We start from the raw sequence: 20,698 nt of genomic DNA, 5'->3' as shown, positions 1-20,698 counted from the left end.
CATAAGCTATAAATGCATTAGTATAATTAGCACTCACTGGTACATCAAGGTGGGATCAGGAGTGTCAGGCTGGGTTCTATTTTTGATGGGAGTGATGTCTCATTACCCACTCCCCCAAGTGCAAACCTACTTCTTACCATCCAAGCATCATCAGATGTAAGCAGAGGGCTCCGGTTATGGGGAGATGTGTCAAGACATTCACCTTGCTAGGAAGAAGATGGTGTTGTCCTGGCAGCACCACTCATAACCAAAGACTTTAGAGTGCCCAGAGATACATCATGGCCAGGCAAGGCAGTCTGTCTCTTTTTTGACCAAAGCTGTTCCAGCTCTTTTCCCTTCTGTACTTCCTGTAGGGTACTGGGGGCTTTTTCCCCCAGACTAAAGCTGCTGTGTAGTGGTGCTGGGCACTCTTAAACAGCCACTCTAATTCCTGCTGGGGAGCTCCACTTCACCAGTGAATAAAGCAATGTTTTATTTTCTTTAATTCTCTAATGGGCCTCACAGTCCTGTGAGACTGAACAGTCCAGCAGAAGAACAAGAGTTCCTTGCTAAAATGAGTGCATTCTTAGCCACCCACAAGAACTAACTGTCTGTATTTCAAAAGGTAGTATGTGGCTTGCCAAACCAAAGAATTTAAAAGAAATGGTTATTTCAAAACTGTGTCCACCTTCCTTTGAAATCCAGAGAATTGCTGCTTTTGGGATTTTTCTTTATTCTGGTGGTGTCCCATAGCAAGGATGATAATGAGCTCAACAGAAAGCAGAGCACTGTCTTGCAGAGTCTATGTAAGGAGTGAAGTTGCCTATGACCACTGACTGTAAAATCTCAACCTGATGTGCACTGTGTTCCTGTTAAAAATACCTGAGACCCACTGAGTTGGTAGTGAAATGTCTGAGCCTACCAAGGATTTGGGGCAATGTCAAGACGGCCTACCGAAGAAGAAATCCAGGTGATGCTCCAAAAGGCACGTCCACTCTAGTGTCTCCTTTTAAGAAGCCACGACACCCTGCCAGAGAGGATCAGCTCCAAAAACCGTTCTCACATTGTAAAAGAAACAAGCTCAAAGCACACTGACATTTGGGTTCAGAATCGCATTTCAGGGAAATAAAAATAACAGCAGCATGTAAAAAGAAGAGAAGGGAGGAAGAGTGAGGGAGGCTGGGAAGGCTTACTTGCTTTGCCACCTTACCCGAGCGGAGCTGCTTGATCCGTCCGTTGCTGGTCGCGGTGTCGACAGGCAGGAAGTCCTTAAACCAGGAGATTTCGGGATCAGGGTTGCCACTGGCGGCACAGAGCATTGTGGCCGTGCGGGCCTTCTCCACCACCTTCAGCTGAGGGCCCATGTCGATGGTTGGGAAGCCAGCTGGGAGGTGGTCTTCTGCAGGAGGGAAAAAACACACAAGGTTAAAGAGGAACAACTGGGGTGCAGTTCCAAGTGACAGCAGTGCCACGGCACGGCATCTGTGCCTCTGCTGGAAAACAGCAGCCTGACTTCCCTACTGAGAAGGTTATCAAGCCCTCAGAGCACATTAGGCTCTATAATGAGCATTCATTACACCAATAGAAGCTTCCACTAAATTTAACTCCATTTAAATCAATTGCCTTGGGAAACGTCCATAATTTTCATTGATACGTAAGTTCCATCTATTGTTGTTAATAATTCAGTAAAAGCAGGTATTTGCCTTTTTGTGGGAGGACCGAGTTGAAGATAACAGACAAACACAAAGCCAAACAGTTCGAGGCATCTTGAAACACAACAACCAAACAATAAAACCCCTTAGAAAGGGTCCAGAGAGGCCCATTTTATCTTTTTTTTTTTTGACTAGGAACATTCTGTCACACTGGTAGGACAGACTGTAAATCTCTTCCCTCATGCCCCCAGATCTGATTCAGAAGGCTTTTAGAAACCAATGAATGTAAAGCTAACGAGCCGCACTCTGCTCGTGAGTGGCCTGGCCAGAGTGTGCCGTGGCGAGCTCCAGGAGCATTTTCTGGGCTGCAGAGAACACCAGTGGTGCACAAGAAATGGCCAGGGCACGCTCTGGCACGTCTAACTGCAACACCCTGAAACGAAGCACCCCCGTAACTGCTAAAAAACCCATTCATGCAGCGGGTACGAAAACAGTTAATTGGGTTTGCTGCTGCAGAGCACGCTCAGGTAGGCTGGGTGGAATACATTAGGCAGCCTTCACTGATAAGCCAAGGCATGCTCCAACATCGTCATTCAATAGCAGCTGCAGAACTGAGCTCATTTATTCATTCTGTGGCAAGATGTACTGTACTCTGCTAAGCCTGAACTGCAATCAAAAGGACATACTTTCGCTGAAAAAAAAGAACTTGAAGAACATTAAGAAGCTTTTAAAGCACCAGAAACTCAATTATTTTTCACTACGTTTCTTTTTTTCCCCGTTTTAAGGGAACTTAAGCAAACCTTCTTCTCCGTCAAACCCAACTCTGCAAGGCTCACAGCTCACTGCAGTGTTTAAACAAACAAGACCTCAGCATCTTCCCCGGTCCCAGAGGAGTCTGAACTCGCTGCAATCTGATTTTTCTCGCTATCACTGCACATCTGGAACCGTACCCGTCACTCCTCACAGGAAGGTACTAGGGATAGGCCACCTCAGGTGCTTCCTTCTACCTGTACTGCCACACCTGCAGCACAAACACAGCCTGTGGTGGGCTAATCTTACATATTTCTCCCCAAGATCTCAAGAGAATTTCCAAGACCCTTGACTTGGTTGCAAATCAAGACTCTGTAGCACAAGGCAACATCTGCTGAACACAAAAAAAATGCCTGGAAATATTGTTTAAAATGACAATGACTATGAAGCATCCAAGGTTTTCTACAGGAAAAAGGGTTCCCGATGTTTATTAAAAGCACAAACTGTATTTTGTGTTCCAGACTGGCCTCCTGAGAAACCTCTCTCATCATGAGTAAACATAAATGGATTTTATTTTTTTTTTTTTAATGAAAGGTACCACGAAAACTAGTTCTTTTAATATTTGCTCTCCATTGATTTTCAAAGACAAAAGGTACATAGAGCTTAACTGGAAGACAGCAGTGCCAGCATTCAATAGCAAGCAACAGAAGCACTCAATACTGAGCAACCACAATGAATACTCCTACATGGCTGAAAAGACACAAAAGAAGGGTACACACAGAAGTACAACACGGTATAGGACTGAAAAGCAAAGGAAGATACATAGGAAAAGCAGTAAACAATGGTAGTCCCCTGGATTGAGGCCAAGTTTGCCTAAAGTGCAGCACCTTGCTATTTAGGGTATTGAAAGCAGATGTTTACTCTGGCAAGGCTGAAACCCTGAAGTGATCTAATCTAATCACCATGATTACCATTGACAATCTCTTCTGGTTTGTACAAGATTTTACAAAGAATGCACACTGAGCTAAGTATCACCCAGTTAACTCCGTCCAAAGTCTGTGTGTGGAGGTTTAGCACACACAGCTAGAACCTGAGACCAGCAAGAAATCTCTTCCTGCCTGCAGTGATCCTTGGCCCACAGACACCAGAGAGATCAGAGAGTGCTTCACAGTGTCTGATCCACAGGTACACAGCGCCTGCTGCACTGAAGTGACTGTTCAATCAAAATTAGCAGTTTGCGATGAGTCACAGACCAGCAGGAATTACACGATCTAACCCTGACTTCATCGAGTACAACAGAGACGCTGATTACAAACAGCCAGCAGCAGAGCTACCTCTGCTGAACCAGAACTCTTAGCTCAAGCCTTTTCTAGACCCTGAAGTTACATAAGGTGCTGCTCCCCATACCATCCACCCCCTGCAAGTCCAAACCATTACGGAGCCCAGCTGAGAATCTGGGCACTCAACACCTGAACAGAGGGTTTACCACCACTTGATGAGCCTCAGCACCCCGACCCCACGCTGAGCTGGGCTCAGACAAGCACACACAGGCACGCAAGGCTCACGTGTCCTTCTCCCTCTTAACTGCACACAAGCCCCAAAACTATTGTGGCAAATGACAACAGTAGAGATATAATGCACCCTTTGGAGCCAGAGACGCAGCAGGTTCCCTGGGCTAGCACTGGTACAGCCCAGTTTTCGTGGATGCCTGGAGCTTGAAACCACCAAAACTCCAACGAGCAGCACTGGCATGCCTGCATCTACCAAAGCACACAGGCAGCAAGGACTTGCTTGATCCCTTGTCAATCAAATGTGGAGGCAGCAGTGGTGTTTAGGAGCAGCAGTCCAAGGTCACATCGGTGTGTGTTGAGACACCAGGGGAAATCTGACAGCCGGTCTCTGGTGACACCTCAGACACCAGAGTTCACCTCATGTTAGTTCTGGAGTGGTTCAGGGGACATGCACTGGGACAAGGTCAGCTCATGGGGAGGACAAGCACCTTCTCCAGAGGTGGTCCAAGGGCCTCAGGTGCCTGTACCATCACGAGAGATGGGGAACCTCAACTACCTCAGATCTCCCCCATGTGGTGTGGCTCTGGCAGCCCCCCAAAACCCTCCTGGAGAAGAGTGGCTTTGGAGAAAACCTGAGCTGGTCACACCGCAGAGCACAGCCCAGAACAAGCCCACGCCTGCCCTGCCAGCAACGCTCCTGCAGAGATAACGGGGCTGGGTTCCAGCCCGGCTTGGCGCTGCTGACTTCACTGGGAGGGCCAGGGATGCCTCCGTGTTCAAACACCACAGGCCACGTTGGGAGTTCAGAGCTGCTCTTGCCTTGCCTTCCCCTCAGGCAAAAGTCTAATCTAGGTCTAATTATGAGGCTCAGTCATGTCTCCTCTCAGCCCTTGTTAGCTGTGCTAACTTGTCTGCACATGGAGCTTGTCAGGAATAGCCAAATCCCTATTCCACCCAACACATGGATTCTCTTATTCCAGAAAATGAGTTTGTCAGCACTTGGTTTTATTCAAGGAGAGCCAGTAGTGCCTTCAATGCACATTAGAACAGGCCATGAATCTGCTTTTAAGTGCATACCATCTAAACCAGTTTTCCTTTCTTGCTTTCAGGGACTTTCAGAAGGTAGGCACTAGGTTAGAGCGAGCAAAATCTAGGCACAGGAATTTTTCGGGCACTGAAAGCTCTAATTCCCTCCATGGACTACAGCAGCAATGGCAGAAATGACAGAGGGGAAAGCAGGAAAACGGGAGAGAAGTAGGAGGAAAGGAAACAGCAGGAGAGAAAAAACCAAACGATTGGGTTTTTGCAGTTACAAACTGAAACTTGGAAAACCCTCAACCCGGCTGAGGTCTTGCTAGGAGCAGTCACCAAGGAGCCAGGAATGTCCCTCTGGCATCTAGTGTGACAGCATGGGCAGAGGATATCTCCTGCTCACTTGACAGTTCCCTTTGCTAATCTTTCCGAGGTGACAGAAATCTAACTCCTGCTCTCACACAGCTCTTTTGTGCCACACATTTCCCCATCTTTAAGGGAAAAGCTAAGGTAAGAAACCTTTCCCACAGCGCCAAACTGGAGCTCTGAGACCTCCTTCAGAGCAGCTGCAATTACCTGGCTTGTTTTTCCAGCTCCCCAGAAAACTACCTTCCTTGAGGATGCTGCCATGAGACACATACCCCTTGGTGTGTCCTTATTTTCTGCATCTCTCCAAATATCAGGTGATGGTAAGGGACACGGAGGCAGTTGCAATTTACATCTTAAAAGGAGCCCGGATTCAGCCCCAGCATGGAATGGTGTGTGGATAACAGCTGCTTACAAAAAAGGCCTGCAGAGGAGTCTGTGGTGAGCACAGCTGTTGACAGCTGAATCCTGCAGGATTTACCCCCAGGATTTCGCTCAAAACTTGTAATCTTTCACAGAACAGAGAAGTTGGATATCAGGTTCCTACCAGCACGAACACTGCGCAGCACTCACGGGTCTTGCAGCCAAGCAATTGTGTTCTGGGGGTCGTATCCTGACTTGGCACCTGTAAACCTTCCCCCAAACACTGTGAATTTCCTCTGTGTCAACACAGGAAATGGCATTTTAGAAATGATAGTGCAAACTGTAAACACATTTATGGGACTTATTTGTCACATTCTTCTTCCCATAAAAGCCAGGCCTGCTTACTATCATGAGTCCAATTGCTCAGGCTGCTGGGGGAGAGAAAAAAAATGATACCAAATATAATTTGGAAACGGCAAAAAGTGGTTTTTCCATACATTACAGCTACAGCTGTGAGGTTAAATCTCTTACAATCTATCAAAACCACTGCCCCACTGGAAGGGGTGTTCTCAACTCATTTCAAGCGAGATATTTGGCCTTATCCCCACACAGGGCTGGAAATGGCTTATCTGGGCCACTGGCTGCCGCCAGCCCACATCAGCTGAGGAACTTCCAGCCCAACATCCATTTTAGGGTCTTGGGAGGGATGATTAAAACACAGAGCTGCTTTGTTTTCAATTCTGCCGGCTATCTGAAATCACTCAGGAGCGTGTGGTGCTAGGGACAAGTCAGGAAATGGATTGAGGGCAGAGAGATCTCTGATAAATGTGTTTGGCTGTGGTCAGCATTGCACAGGAGCAGGATACACAAACCAAAAGCTATTTCACATGTTCCACAGCCATTTGGTGAGGCAGGTTGAATCTCACCCAGTTCACGTCACCAGGGCTGAACAGATCCTGCTCAGAGGCAGTGGTTTGATGCACTGTAACACAGCAAGTTGCAGGGGTAACCCTTGTCTACTGACAGACTCGTATTTGGTGGATCAATGGAATTACTTTGCAAATTCTACAAGCTCCTAAATCTCCCTTTTGAGACAATGAAATACATTAGCAACTGCAAAACTATCAGTGCAAGGACAATGGCCTGGGTAGTCGGCAATATTAACTAAAGAAAGATGCAAGCCAGTAACACTGCAAGCACGCTACAAAGCAGGACGTCTGTTTGCTGAATAAACAGCTCTGATTCCTCCAGCACAGGTTACACAGCATGGCTATTCAATTACTGCAAGACAATCAAAAGCAGCCGAGCAATCCGGCGGCCCAGGAGAACGGCATCACCTTACACGATAAGAAAAACCCTGACATGGCTCTGTTCGGGTTCAAGCTGCACAACGAGCGTTTCATCAGCCATTTTGAGGCGATGCTCTCTTTCCACATCCTCCTCCTCGCAGAAGTCCCCCAGGAGGTGCAACCACAAATGTTATCCAAATTCACGGTCTCCAAAGGCTGCCCAGTGTTGGGGAGGAGCGCATTTGAGCGCGATCCCTGCCCGAGCCAAGTCTCATGCAGGCTAATGAACACCCCTGTCGACACTGGCACCGCCTTGCAATGGCCCGAGGAAAAGGTGGGGCAGCGAAACCAACCTGTTTCAAAGGCAGCAAACTCCTAATTACTGGTTTAGTAAGTACGGAACAGTTTCAGGCAGGCAGAAAATACAAACAGTCATCTATTGATGACAAGGCTTTTAATGACAAATCTGCTGGCTCTGTATGACATCATGCCAACGTGACATGCCGAAGCCGCTCGCTGAAAAGGGGGAGAAGGGTGCAGATGAATGGGTGGGTGTGGAAACGAGCTCCACGAGGACTTCTCTGTGTCACGGTGTAACCACATGAATTACTGCACAAGAGCTTACGGTAAACAAAGAATTTGCTATCTCTCAGAAAGATCACAGCAGCGGCAAAACAGTTCACAAAAGCAAGAATCTGAGTCAGTTGAAAACAAAGAAAGTACTGTAAGGAAAATTCAAGAAAATACGAGACTAGACAAGGCAGAAGAGGAGAAACTGTCAGGCAGATTCCTGCTCCAGGGGCTCACAGCGTGGGAGCTCAGGGGACCTGCTTGTTCTAGAGGCTGTGAGTCCAAAAAACACCCGAGGGAGACAGGGCTGCTCTTCAAGAGCCAGAAGGGCGCCGCTAACGTTGTCCTTTCATGGTTGGACAGCAATTATCTCCATTTACAAGCCCTGACACCTTCTCAGTAGCGCAGCTGGTCATTCCCAAGCACCTCTGTACCTCAGAGGGGAGCAGGATGGCTTTGCAGAGGCGAGTGTTCCCAGGAGCAGGCAAGACAAAGCAGCGCCTCCCAGCTCGCTCTGATGAGGGATCAGGCTGTGCTCCTGCCAAGTCCCTGTGCTGCTTCTCTCCATGCTCCCCCAAGCTCGGTGACAAGCTAACATAGCCACTGCAGCAACCTGTCACCTCCCAGGGCTGAGCACCCTGCATCTGCCACGCACTGGCACCCAGTGCTCCCTCCCACCCTCGGTGCTCCAAGCTCAGGGGGCACTGCACCCCGGTGGGATGAAACAAATTGTTTCTCCCGGTCCTTAGAGATCCTGCAGTCACCCAAACAACTTTCCTACAGGCCTCATGATGCCTCTTGATCTGCCCCAAGGGACTGGCTGGGACAAAAGATGATGCCACAGACGCAGGAAATTAGGAAATTTCCATTAGGAAACGCTTCATCCATCCCTTTGAGAAGCCCTGCAGCATGTCACCACCAAAATCTTCCAGGATACACCAGACAAAGTCACATATCAGCCATAGCTACCTCTAAGCTTCTCACAGGGCAGCTAATCCAGCCCAGATTCAGGCTGGGACACAGTACAAAGCCTCAGCTCTACAATTGTCACTCTCCAGCATATGGTTGTCCCTTAAGCACAGCCCAAGGGAAGGAATGAGAAAAGATCCTCTGGGGATGAAGTTCCACCCACTACCAGGGCCTTGCACTCCTCTGATTCGGGGTCTTCATAAGCACTGCAAGATCTGCTGAGATGGTTGAGCCCAGCCACAGCTTCAGAGGGGAACAGGCAATTCCTTGTTGGGTGAGGAGAAAAAAAAAATTACTTTTTTATTTTCTCCCTCAAAATTACAGCACAATCTCAAATAGGTAAAAATTAGAGTTTTGTGGGTCATATCCAACAGCTGATAAATAAGGCTAGGCTTTTTCAAAAACTATTACAAAAAAGAGTCATCAGAGTCATCAGCTGGAAGTATGCACTGAAAGAACTCACAAAAGTTCTTCAAACACATGAATTCAGAAGGGTTTTGCAGCCAGCTATTAAGACGCCATAGTAAAGGAACAGTAAAAGACGACCATGCTGTGCTTTCAGGCAGGACTGTGCCATTTGTTGGTACCAGCTGTTGAGTATAACTGCCTCTAGAACTGTTTTCAAACCACTGCTGCTTTTTAATATTTTATACAAGAAATATGACATAACTACCCCTACTGCACGTTTCCTTACGACAGAATATAAAAACACACTCCCGCTAAAACACACCCAAAACTTCAATCTTTTCGAGGAAAAAGCATGGAAACAGCTCTTACTTGTATTCCAAGTCATTTGTTAATCCACTGCATTTTTCATACTACCTGCACTGTTGTGAGATGTTATTAGCATAGAGATTTTCATTTTTAAGATGTGCAATCAATAATGCATTACCATATGCCATTAAATCCAACGTGTGGTTAAATTAATGGAGCATTTGACTTTTGATCCATGTATGTTTGGTTGCAGTTCAGTGCAGGAAAAAGTGCATGAGAACGGAGTTAATCTGACAGCAGAGCTCTCCCACGCTTTCTAACATCGAGTTTCAGATTAAAGTGAAGCATTCCTGTTGCTGCTCAGCTGGAATACTAAATCTGTTCATTTCCACTTCACAGGCCAGAATGCAAGATTTTTGGTCACTTAACTCTTGCTGAAAGGGGTAGATCATGCTAAAATCTGATTCCTGTTCAGCTTCTGCAGCCTGTCTGCATCACTGTCAATCCAGTGGCTTCTCCTCCTGTGGGGAACATTGCAGCCTGTCAAAGCATCACTGACCAGCAAGTCTCAAGCAAAAACTTTGATTAGGGGCAGGAAAAACTTGTATGTTTTAATAAAAGACTCTGCTGAAAAAGCCTTTTTTCCCCCCAGCAATTGTTCCAATATGGAAAAGAAAAAAAAGCATTGCCTTTCCTTGCATCTAAGCTACTGAAAAACGAAGGTATTCAGACAACATGGATGAGCAATGACTGTTGACTTTTTAAGGAGAGAAACACCTGACTCTTACCTTTCACCCTTCCCAAAATCCCCAAAGCAAAACCCTTGAGGAACCAGGTGAGTGGAAGATGGCAGACAATGAGGAGACTGAGGGCACCCTCAGTCAGGCTGCAGACCACACCAAGGTGGGCAGGAGTGTCAATCTGCTGGAGGGCAGGAAGGCTCTGCAGAGGGATCTGGACAGGTTGGATTGCTGGGCCAGGGACAACCGTCTGAGGATCAGCAAGACCAAGTGCCAGGTCTGGTACCTGGGTCACAACAATCCCCACAGGCTGGGGGCAGAGCAGCTGGAAAGCTGCCCAGCTTGGAAATTAAAAGTCGTACCAGGGAGGAGCTGGGGAGTCGTTAGATAAAGCACAAAAATGTTCTACTTCTGGCATTCCCAACCAGCCAGTGCTTCCAAAGGAAAACGAGGATTCCCCCTGCCCCCATAGGATGCCCCCCTGAAACACCTTTTTGTTCTCATCTCAAAGACTCAACTGAAACCTTTGGAATCAACCTCCAAAATTGCCAAGTTATGGGATGGAGCTGCTCTCTGATGCCATGTGAGAGTTTGAATCCCAAAGCCTGCAATCAAGGTGTGTGGGTGTGGGAAAGGAGGATGAACACAATTCTTACAAAAACAAGGTCTCCTCTGCAGCAACAGCTGAAAAGCTCCAGTCCTGGTGCTCAACACCTGCTCTCCTACCTCCCCATATCATCTTTTCCCTCACTCTGTGCCTTTACTCCAGCACCATCCTTTCCTGACACTATCAATTAAATCTCATGCATGTGGCTGTGTCTGCCATTTCCTTAATTTTAGCAAACTGTGTTTTGAGCAAATGCTCAGAAATCATACAAAAATGTTTTTAATAGTTAGCAAAAACGGTACATAGAACCAGTAAAGGCCAATATAGTAAAACACAAGTTACAGTCCAAGGTATTATTTCTTTACAGTATTCAGAAAGAGAATAACCTTTAAAAAAACTTCAGAAAATACTCACATATTGACATCAGGTAGCTCTGTGACTGTGAAAGTCTCACACACACCTTTTTTTTCAGAGAAATTCTATTTTCAAGTGAAACAATTAATGTGAAGTTTCAGTGCCCTTGTTCTACCGCAGCCAGCTCAGGCACAGAGGGTCTGCTGGCATGGAAATCGCTCGAGAATTTGTAAGAGTGGCTTTAATTTAATCTGAACGCCAGACAGATCAGCGATATGGCAAATCACTGCTTTCCGTTCAGAAGTTTTAAAACACTCTATCCCAGAAAACATCTTGACAATAGTGAGAAACTAACTTTATTTACTTGGTGGGGGAGTGATTATTTTTTTTATAGAGGGGAAAACACAGCAAGCCTTGACCAGAGTCAGGGACAGATATATCCTCTTACTATTTGTTTTATGTCTTATGTTAAGCCATCGCTTTCTAGCAGATCCATTAATTGCACTGGCTCCAACATCACTTTAGATGGAGACTCTGGTTACCTTAACAGTCCTTCAGAGACAGTAGGATGTGGAAAGGCCCCCAGCAAGCCAATGCCTACATGCAAACACAAGTGAGACGTTGTTGCCAGACAAGTGATGGTTTTTAATGCTGGGATGATGTAATTGCTCAGAGTTTAACAGAGGACATACTCTTCGTTTTACAGATAGCAAGTGTTGCAGAGGCTCAATATCCTATTTACTGCTTTGCCACAACACCCATCTTTTCAGAAAGATGTGCAATAAAAGGAGTGGCTGACAATTTCAGCCAAGGCTTTAAACAAATCCCCAGTGTGGGCCCTCATGAATTAAAGAGCACGCAACAGATAAATGGAAAGCTGGCAGAGAAACCACATCAAGACCAAGTGGTTAAAAAAAATGGCATCTCTCGGCTCCTGTGGTGCTCAAATCTTAATATAACCAAATACAGGAAATCAGCTGAAATTTCTTTGCTGTTCAGGGAAAATGCATTCCCTAACTGCAGACATATTTGCTGTTAGTCAAAGGTTCATTTTATCAAATGACTACTACAGAAATTGTGGGTTTCCCCACCCCTTTTCCCTGGCAAATGAGGAGAGCTGCAGTTTGGTGGCATGGGACTCCTTCTTCCCAGGTGGAAGGGTGTGTTTTTTCTAAATATGCTCCCTACCGTTCTGCCAAAATATTACATCTGTCAGAAATAGACCAAGAAAGCTAAACAGACATTTGGATTTGCAAGCTTTGGTTTCACTGTGCTGGAAAATTAAATTAAGGAAAGCTTTAAAAAGGTTTTTCCCTTTCTTGAAAATGGGAGGATTGTTGGCCCAGAAGTTTTAAGGACAATCTACTATTTTTCCCCTGAAATGTTAAGTCTAGCTTTCCTTGGGAAGATCCCTGCACTAGCTCCACTAACTAGTGGCTGGAAGGAGCAGTCTCCACAGTAGCTGTTGAGGTTTCCTTAACTCTTATTCTTTTCCAAATGGGAAATCACAGAAGGGGGATGGGGAGGAGGCAGCCACCGTGGACTTTCCAGGATCTACTCATGCAATAAAGTCAAGGTTCGGGATAAACAGAATTGAGAGCAGCTATAAAGGCAGGTTGTGCTCTTGCCCTGTCCAAGTATTGTTTCATTCCTGACTGACTGGCAGGCAGCATTTGACAGACAGGGGCTAAAGCTCCATGGGGTTGCAGGTCTCTGAAAATGATTACAGGGGAATTGAGTGCATAAATTGGTTTGTCTCCCTTGCTCTGAACCATCTCTCCTCCTGCCCCTCACATACACACACGGCTACGACTGCTCTGCCCACATTTCCTTGAAACCCTGAGATGTTTACACTGAGAGCTTTACAGTAAGGGTGATGTTACTGTGATTTCCATTTCCTGGTGCTCATGAAGCAGCCGGCCCTGCCGTGGATGGGACGTGGCACCCCTGCCCCGCGCTGCAGGTACGTGCAGGGGGAGCTGGCTGGCCGTGGCCCAGCAGTCCCTCATAACTTTCCCACGTTTTCAGCTCGGAGGTGTTGCATCTGGAGCCACGCAGTCGCAGGATGTGCTTTTGCTGCTGCTGCTGCCAACTCAGGAAACCGCTGCCACATCTTTCTATAACCCGGCTCAGGTTAAACCAGATTTTCCGGTACAGATAACAATTGCACTATTTACATTTCGTACACCTGAAAGGGCAGACACCCTGGCTTTGCTGGAGCAGATGTCTCAGAAGGAAGCTCAAAGACTAAAAAAGCATGTAAAATCCACAGCAGCCTCTCTGACCTGCTCTAGCACGGCCCAGGTGATTTTGTCTGCGCAGACTGCCCGAGCAGATGACACGCACCGAGCTGCTCGCTGCAAGGTGTCAGAAACGATAAAGCAGTAGCAGGGTTTGATTTACTGCTGGGCAAACACCGCCTGGCAGTGACCACACACGGAGAGGTCAGGCAGTGCTGTCCTTTATCAGCACGTCAGCCATCGCCGTGCTAACACGCTCGTGGATTAGACTCCCGAAGTTGGATATGCGGGCATGCCTGGGTGTAACTAATTGGAAATAGGCCCTGAATTCCTAATAACCTAAGTTATGGTCCCTGGGATTTATGCCAAATTAAAGACAATTAATTCTCCTCTCTTGATTATTACACACCTTAATAGCTCTGTCCTTGAGTCAGTTCCATCCTTGATGTGCAGAGCCCTTTAGCTCAGTCTCTAAAATTTGATGTGCATGAAGAGCAGTTAATAAGAAAGTTCTGAATCAAATCCGAGTTACTGTATCAAAATCTCTCATGTTTTACAACAGCGAAAAACACAATTGGATTCAAAGCCTACCTCAGATCCTAGATTATAAAGGCATTTGCTGCATAGCCTCTGCACTATGGTCTTTAGAGGCCTTAAACGATTCCACGTTTCCCTTTAAGATGTTCTTTTAAAATACCACACAGCAGAATATACAGATAATCAGGACTGTTTTCATTTAATGATTTCAGTGAAGTTCACTGGCTTTATTTGATATACAAAAGACTATTTAACCTTCTCCCAAGACACTCCACTGATGTAATTACAAGCAAGAGACGAGGCACAGCTCTCCCAGCTGTAACACTAACAGGAAAGAAAACTTTCTGCTAAGCAGAGGCCGCTCTAAGACTTTCCTAGAGGATGCAAGAGGCAGGTACCTCCTTGCAGATAAGAATACTGTGAATCCTTATTTCCCCAGCTCACTATACAGCGCGCAGGCCACTGGTGTTAGGACAATTTATCCAGAGGAAAAGCGCTGGCACTCCTCTCTTAGGCATCCCTCATGCACTAGGTAAACAAGGCCATGGTGTCCCTTCTCAGAGCATCAACAGCAAACCCTGAGCAGAGCACACTCTACTTAGAGACCCTGAAGACACAGAATGTGATTTTCAGAGCTGATGGGGCTCCAACATCAAGAGTGCCTGGGACACAAGGGGACACCCTTGCCAAGGACTGAAGTGAAATTGGTTGAATGTCAGCTGCTCACTTCTACTGAGCTGACAACCAACACAAAATGCCAGGACAAGACACCCTGCACAAGGAGTCTTTGATTTTGGAGATGATCATGGGGGCCTCAGACTCCTTGGGAAAACCTCATCTTTTCTTTCCAGACTAGACCCATGACCTGCCTGAGGGAAAATAAAGCAGGTCCTCATCCTGTCTGTGAAAACCAACACAGTCCCAGTCTTCTCCAGACGACACTCAGTTCCTCGTGACCAGACCCGTGGCTGAGCGGCTGGAGGAAGGTCTCATGGGTTTCTCTCGGAGACTGAAATGGCAGGGAAACCACAGACCTCTGCAATCTGAGCTGCCTGCTCCTGAGGCTTTCACACCGCAGATGGGGCTCCCTGGCAGACAGACAGTCAGCTGCTGGGATTTGCACCACATCTCCCCAAGAGCAGACCCGAGGCAGATCTCTGCAGAGCCCGTACAGAGGAAATCATTCCTTGTGACAAAGCAGGAAGGAAATGTCCCAGAGCCATGAATGTTGCCATGTGAGAGCTGAAAAGCCAAGTTGCATATTGCCTGTTGAGTGCTTGACCTAAGGCTAATATGACTCTCCAAAGTGTTTCATTCCCTGGGTTTCTCTTCCTTCTCTCTTTCTGCTCAGCGACAGATCCGATTCCACACCTTGTGACTGAAAGGTGCATCCTGAAAGAACGGAAAGAGTTGGGGAGAGGAAATCTCTAAGGCAATGTGAGGCAGGGAGAACGAGAAAGCTCTCCCTCAACTTGTGGCTCGTGAACAACCCTGGTCTGCTACAGAATGGTAAATAAACACAAGTTTGCCTTCCCACACATGCAGGCAGCAAGCAAAATCAGAAAAATAAATGAAGCAACTGAAGATAAAATTTTCATTTGGTACCATGAGGCAACATTACACTGGATAGCCCACAATTTTTTTTTCAGAGAGACCAAAGAGCCCTTGGATTAAAACATCTGAGAAACCCTGGACTGGGAAATAGGGTCCTACCTAAGCTGGGCCACCACAGGCACAAGCTTAGGACTCAGACCTTGACATACTGAGCAAAAAGGTTGATTCTCACCTGCAAACCACCTGCAAACAGAATAACAGCATCATCTTACATTTTACACTGAGAATAGAAATTAAATTAGCAAGTAGATTTTGATCATGAAACGACCTTTAAAAATGACTGAGAGAAGAAAACATTGGCCACCGTTATTTGCTCTGACACAGATCCTTCCTGCAGACAGCTTTTGTGTGCAAAATATTATTGCTAATTTTATTTCACATTTTCAAAGTGCTTTTAAGAATCTAAGACGACTCTTTTTTTTTTTTATTTTTTTCACAGACAAGCCATGCTGTCTTCTTTTTTCATCTAAGCACAAAGTAGGAAAAGTGCTGCAGCTGAACTTAAAAGAAACCTGGACAATTTTATGATGTTTAATAACATTTGCAGTTATAAAGGCTAAAAACACTAAGGGTAATGAAATCTCATGCTCTGGTGCTTAAGGTAGTCTCTTTCTGTTGTCCCACATGCTGACACCTGTTTCCCTGTGGAAACACTTCATGCCAATGTGGGAAGGAGAAAACATATCCTCCTTGGAGACACCCAGAGGGGCTGGCTATGGCTGGAGGTCAGTCTTGGAGTCACAGCCAGCCAGACTCAGGGTGAGCTGCCATGCCCTGCCATCGCCTCTCACTCAGCTGTATTTATGACTGCCATCAGCCCACTAACAATTACAGCATTTGTTGCACAAATCTTTACGAGTTTTCCAAATGAAAGTGGGCTTTTCTCCCTTCCTGGCTTAAGCACGTTCATGGAAAGACTGCCAAAAATTGCACCTGGTTTACGGCTTCAACAACAACATTTCTTCTTGGCGCTCTCATCGTACCTCGCTTCTTCCTCGCTTACATAAAACTGTAGAGATTATGCAGAATTCATGTCTGCCTTGTGACAAGCTCTTTTAAAAGTCAATGCCATTTAGAATCTGCTTTGACCTTGCATTTAGACAGACATAATATCATGTACAACTCCATCCTGCACACAAACTCCCTTATTCACGCGTCAAGAAAGATGAGGGCTTTGACTGCTAATGCCTTCTTCTCTTTGCATGCAAGCCAGATTTGCCTAAATCCTAAATTAGGGCAAGTTTGCACTTTTGAAATTTGGCTACCCCTCAAGGTAGCCACCTTTGTTTGAATTTAACAACCCTCCCTCCCAAATTACCACTGTGATCCCTGCGCTGTAGACCATGAACCATTTGTTAGCATCATCTCTTAAGCCATTTCATCATTGCAAAGGTTTCAGACATTGGATGGCTGTTGGCCACTTACTGTTTTGCCTTACATATCTGACATTTTAAGTAGCCAGGCCTGAACTATCTACCCAGTTATAAGGGATGCCACACAGAACAAGGTGACAGTCAGGTTGTACCAGATGAGCCAACAGTCCTTTATGAATCAACAAACATCTCAGCACAGATCTGAAGTTCCAGCAGTTTTCCCACTTCCCATATACCCAGTTTCAGTTTTCTGTGATTGCATTTTTGTTCCCCTGCCTAACTGCATCAAGCCCAAATCTCTTCACTCTACTGGCCCTATATCTATCTCCACAATCCAGTTCTGTTGGGCATGTCAGTGTGATTCACCTTTGCTGGGCTGTCTCTCAGGCACATATTCCTGCTTTCTGAAACAATCCTGCTCCGAAGGACACCATTTCATCTGGCTTTGCACCTTTCTGGACTAGTCTTTCTAGCTACTTACTCACTACTTAACAGCATCTACATCAAATATCACCAGCATGTAATGAAAAAAAAGCATAAAAAATATTGTCCAGTCCAAACCATCTGCCTGTAGAGCTCACTATTCCTACAACCCTCCCGTTACTGCCTGCATTTTAGTCAACAAACCAAGGACTGAAATCTCATATACTGTCAGTACCTCGAATGACAGGAAACACAAAGTTTCCACATCTGTGCAAAGAGGCAGGGAGCAGCCCAGAGGGATGTGTCTCAAGCTGTTCAAGTGGCCCTGCGGCTGTGGGGATGGAGAGCTGCCACGTTCCCATTTGCCAAACTTCAGGAAGGGCTGGAGCCCTTTGGTGGAGTGCAGAGCACAAGTTTTTACAGCACCTGGAACTAAGCAGGGTGTAAAGAAAAGCACAAGCAGGCAGGGAGAAATTAACTGCTTTGGAGGGTGTGGGGCTATGCCTGGGAGGAGAGTGTGTGCTCCACAGCTCTCAGGGGTCAGGGGGGTCTCCATGCTGTGACAAAGAAAAAAAAAATCTGCTCTTCCCAGCGCAGAGCGGGGAGGTGGCAAACACTACTCCGAATGTTCGGAGCGGGTTGCAACAGGCTGTGGCTCTGGTGGGACAGGTTTGTCAGCACTGCCTGACCTGCCTTCCCTGACAGATACCCGCAGGCTGATCTCCTCAACAGGTGGAGGTGTGGAGGTCTGGGCAAGCGAGCCAGTCCCCCCCTGCATGCCCCGAGGGATGAGGAGATCAGCAGAGACAACCAGCTGCAGCATGACACAACCGCAACCAGGTGGCTGCCGGCACTTTGTCTTGCCCGGGTTTGTATTAGGATGGGGCTAAGCAAGCTGATGGGCTGAATAATGAGCACCACTTGTCGAGCCGACCTGTAGAGCATTCCCCACACCCCCCTTGCCGTGGGATGGAGGCGCTGGAGGCTCCCTTTGCAATCCCGCCCGCTGCCGCTCTGCCAGGAAGCCTTCCTCATAAACTTGCCCATTTGCAAGCCGCATGCAGCACAAGGCATCGCTGCAAACTCATAATTAAATTCATTACTCCACACAATTTTAAGCCATTCTTCAAATAATTACAGTAATTTGATAAGCAGAAATCACATAAACCTGCTGCAGCTTTATCTCTCCCATTTGCTGTCTGAAGGAAAATGTGAGTAATTAGTCGGATGATAACAGACCGGGTTATGCAAGCAAAACAAAATTAATATGATCCTTACTCGAGAAACCCTAAAATAAAATGAAACCGATGACTCCTTTAGGCAGCGCGGGGTGGGAGCGAGGGGGACAGCAGCAGCCAAAGGGAGCAGGAGGATGGCAAGGCTGCACTGGCCACGCTCCCCACGCTGCTGCTATTGCTCCTCTCTCCCAGGAAAGTCACGTCAGGTAACCTTGGTAACTCCAAGGCAGGGGAGGCGGGAGGTGAAAGCTTCCTGCAATATTCACGGGACCATGACAGAACATTCATTAGCGCTCTAATGTCAGGAGGAATCAGCAGCCCGGGCGGCCGTGCCGCCCCACTCTGCTTCTCACCTTGTTTATGAGGTTCCTGACCTTTCCTGCTACGAAAAGCAGCAAGTTGGCAAACTGCGGCACGCTGAGGCACGGGGAGGACGTAGCAGTGAAAAATTCACACCTGCTGACTTCTCCGGTGTGCTCGAGCTCACAAATCAGGAACCAGGGAATGTACAACATGCACCATCTCCCACGGGCCCGGGCTATCCTTCGGGCTCACTCACCTCCCAGGCTGCCCAGGCAAATCCACCACAAATCCTGCAAATGCCAGGGACCCACCACCATGTGCCCACAATGACCGTGCCAGCATCCTGTTTTGCAGCGGGGGGCAAATAAAAGATAAAAAGAGTTGGAACTGGAGGCTATGGATGTGATTAGCACAGACCCCCAACTCCCTGGGTGCATTGGGTCCTGCTCAGTCCACACAACTGCAAATTCAGAGTCAGAGATGGTAGAAGTCCTCTCTGCACCACCACAGACTCTCTGAACCCTACCAGACAATGCCAGGTGACTAAAGAGTTAACAAATGCAGAAGGGCCAGGGATGAGTTTCACTGGAGATGAGGAAACATGGAGCATACACTAGGCTGAAATAGAAATGTGGCCCGGCCGCAAGATCAATAAAGAGGAGAAGGCCAGAGCTGTGGTTACTTGGTGCTTGGATTAAGAGCTTCATCGGGTTTCTGCAATCAGATCTGATGATCCCACCAAAGGAACAAAGGGAAGGCTCCAGGCCCTCGTTTCAGAGAAGTGAACGAAGAGTCATCAATTTTCTGAAAGTGACTTTATGCCTCGTTAAGACCCATCTAAATTATATACAAGATGACTTCCAAGTAATGGAAAAATGAATCTGCAGACAGTCCTTTTTATTTTTTTTTCCTTTTTAGCTTTTATTTCCTCAAGGATGTGTCTCCGACCAGCCTGAAACCAAACACTTGTTTAGGGGAGAAAAATTCCCATCGCTACAGGGAGATATTTCAAAATGAGCACTTCAGTTTTAAATGCAGCTGCACCTTTCACGCTCTCCTTCCCCTAGAGCTTGGAGCACCCTGGCCAAGAAAAGCGATTCAAGACCTAAGCACCACACATAATAAGCAATTTACGAACTGAAGCAAGATTGGCTTTAAATACCACTCTTTCCAGATGAATCAATCTCAATGTGGCGGCTCTGCAGATACTTCTATTATTTTTAAAGAAAGATCTTAAAATTAAAGAAATTTCACATCCTTAATTCGGAAATAAAAAAAAAAGGATTTCCTGAGTAAGCAAGTTCAGTGCAACATAAAAAGGGAGGGAACAACAGACTGGGACAAAACCCCACATGTTCTTTTAGCCTGTATTTTACCAGCTGCTACAGAGTCAAATATGAGTGCAGGAAAGAAAAATATATCACAGAGGCTGCAACTCCTTCCACCACACAGCCACGGCCCCTGACCCTGAAGTACGTGTTGGGCTGACTTGATGGCTGTCCAGGTGCTGGTGTGCCTCTGCTGCTGCCCTCTGTCCCTAGAGCCACATGCCACATTGGAGATGGACAACCAACTCTTCCTCGGGATGCTGTGTCAAAACTGGGGCATATCACCAGGAAGGATGATGGACCCACTGCTGCTTGGGATCTTTCAAAGGAGACTACAAAAAAATTATAAAAAGACTCCTTCAGCCTGCTGGAGAAGCTGCATCACAAGTGCATGTGTGTAGAAGTAGTTTGGGCTCGTGGGCTGGAGAGTAACGCCTGGTTTGTGCAGCCAAACTGCCCAGCGCAGCACCTGAGTCGCTGAGCGGGCCAGAGGCACGAGTGGATGTTTGTGTTGCCCTCAGCACAGATGTGACAGCTGCAACAAGACAACCTCTCATCAATTCCTGTAGCCCAGAGCTTCAAACAACTGCTTGCTTTGCTCAGGGAGGAATTTTATTTGCAGTGTGCCTGTGGTTTTGCTTCCTTCCCAGCTTTCCTTGAAGCAGCAGAGAGCAAGCCCTAGCTGTAACCATGGGGCTGGGGAGAGCAATGGTTGGGGCTGGCACCAGGAATAATCCCACAAAACC

The 20,698-nt window shown here is 46.8% G+C and overlaps 1 protein-coding gene across 15 annotated transcripts in view; it reads right to left on the bottom strand.

Annotated features, from left to right (window-relative positions):
• The window catches only part of PTPRF (protein tyrosine phosphatase receptor type F), a 370,907-nt gene that overhangs the window by 102,168 nt on the left and 248,041 nt on the right, over positions 1-20,698 (bottom strand). For all 15 annotated transcript variants that reach the window (XM_050306448.1, XM_050306452.1, XM_050306451.1 and 12 more), the window contains one exon: positions 1,190-1,378. In XM_050306448.1, coding sequence (XP_050162405.1) covers positions 1,190-1,378 — 189 coding nt within the window. The remainder of the gene's footprint in view (positions 1-1,189; positions 1,379-20,698) is intronic.

Source organism: Myiozetetes cayanensis, unplaced genomic scaffold, assembly GCF_022539395.1.
Source record: "Myiozetetes cayanensis isolate MyiCay16 unplaced genomic scaffold, myiCay2020 scf12, whole genome shotgun sequence".
NCBI classification, from domain to species: domain Eukaryota; kingdom Metazoa; phylum Chordata; class Aves; order Passeriformes; family Tyrannidae; genus Myiozetetes; species Myiozetetes cayanensis.
Note: the sequence above shows the minus strand (reverse complement) of the source record. Positions and strands in the feature narration are given on the sequence as shown.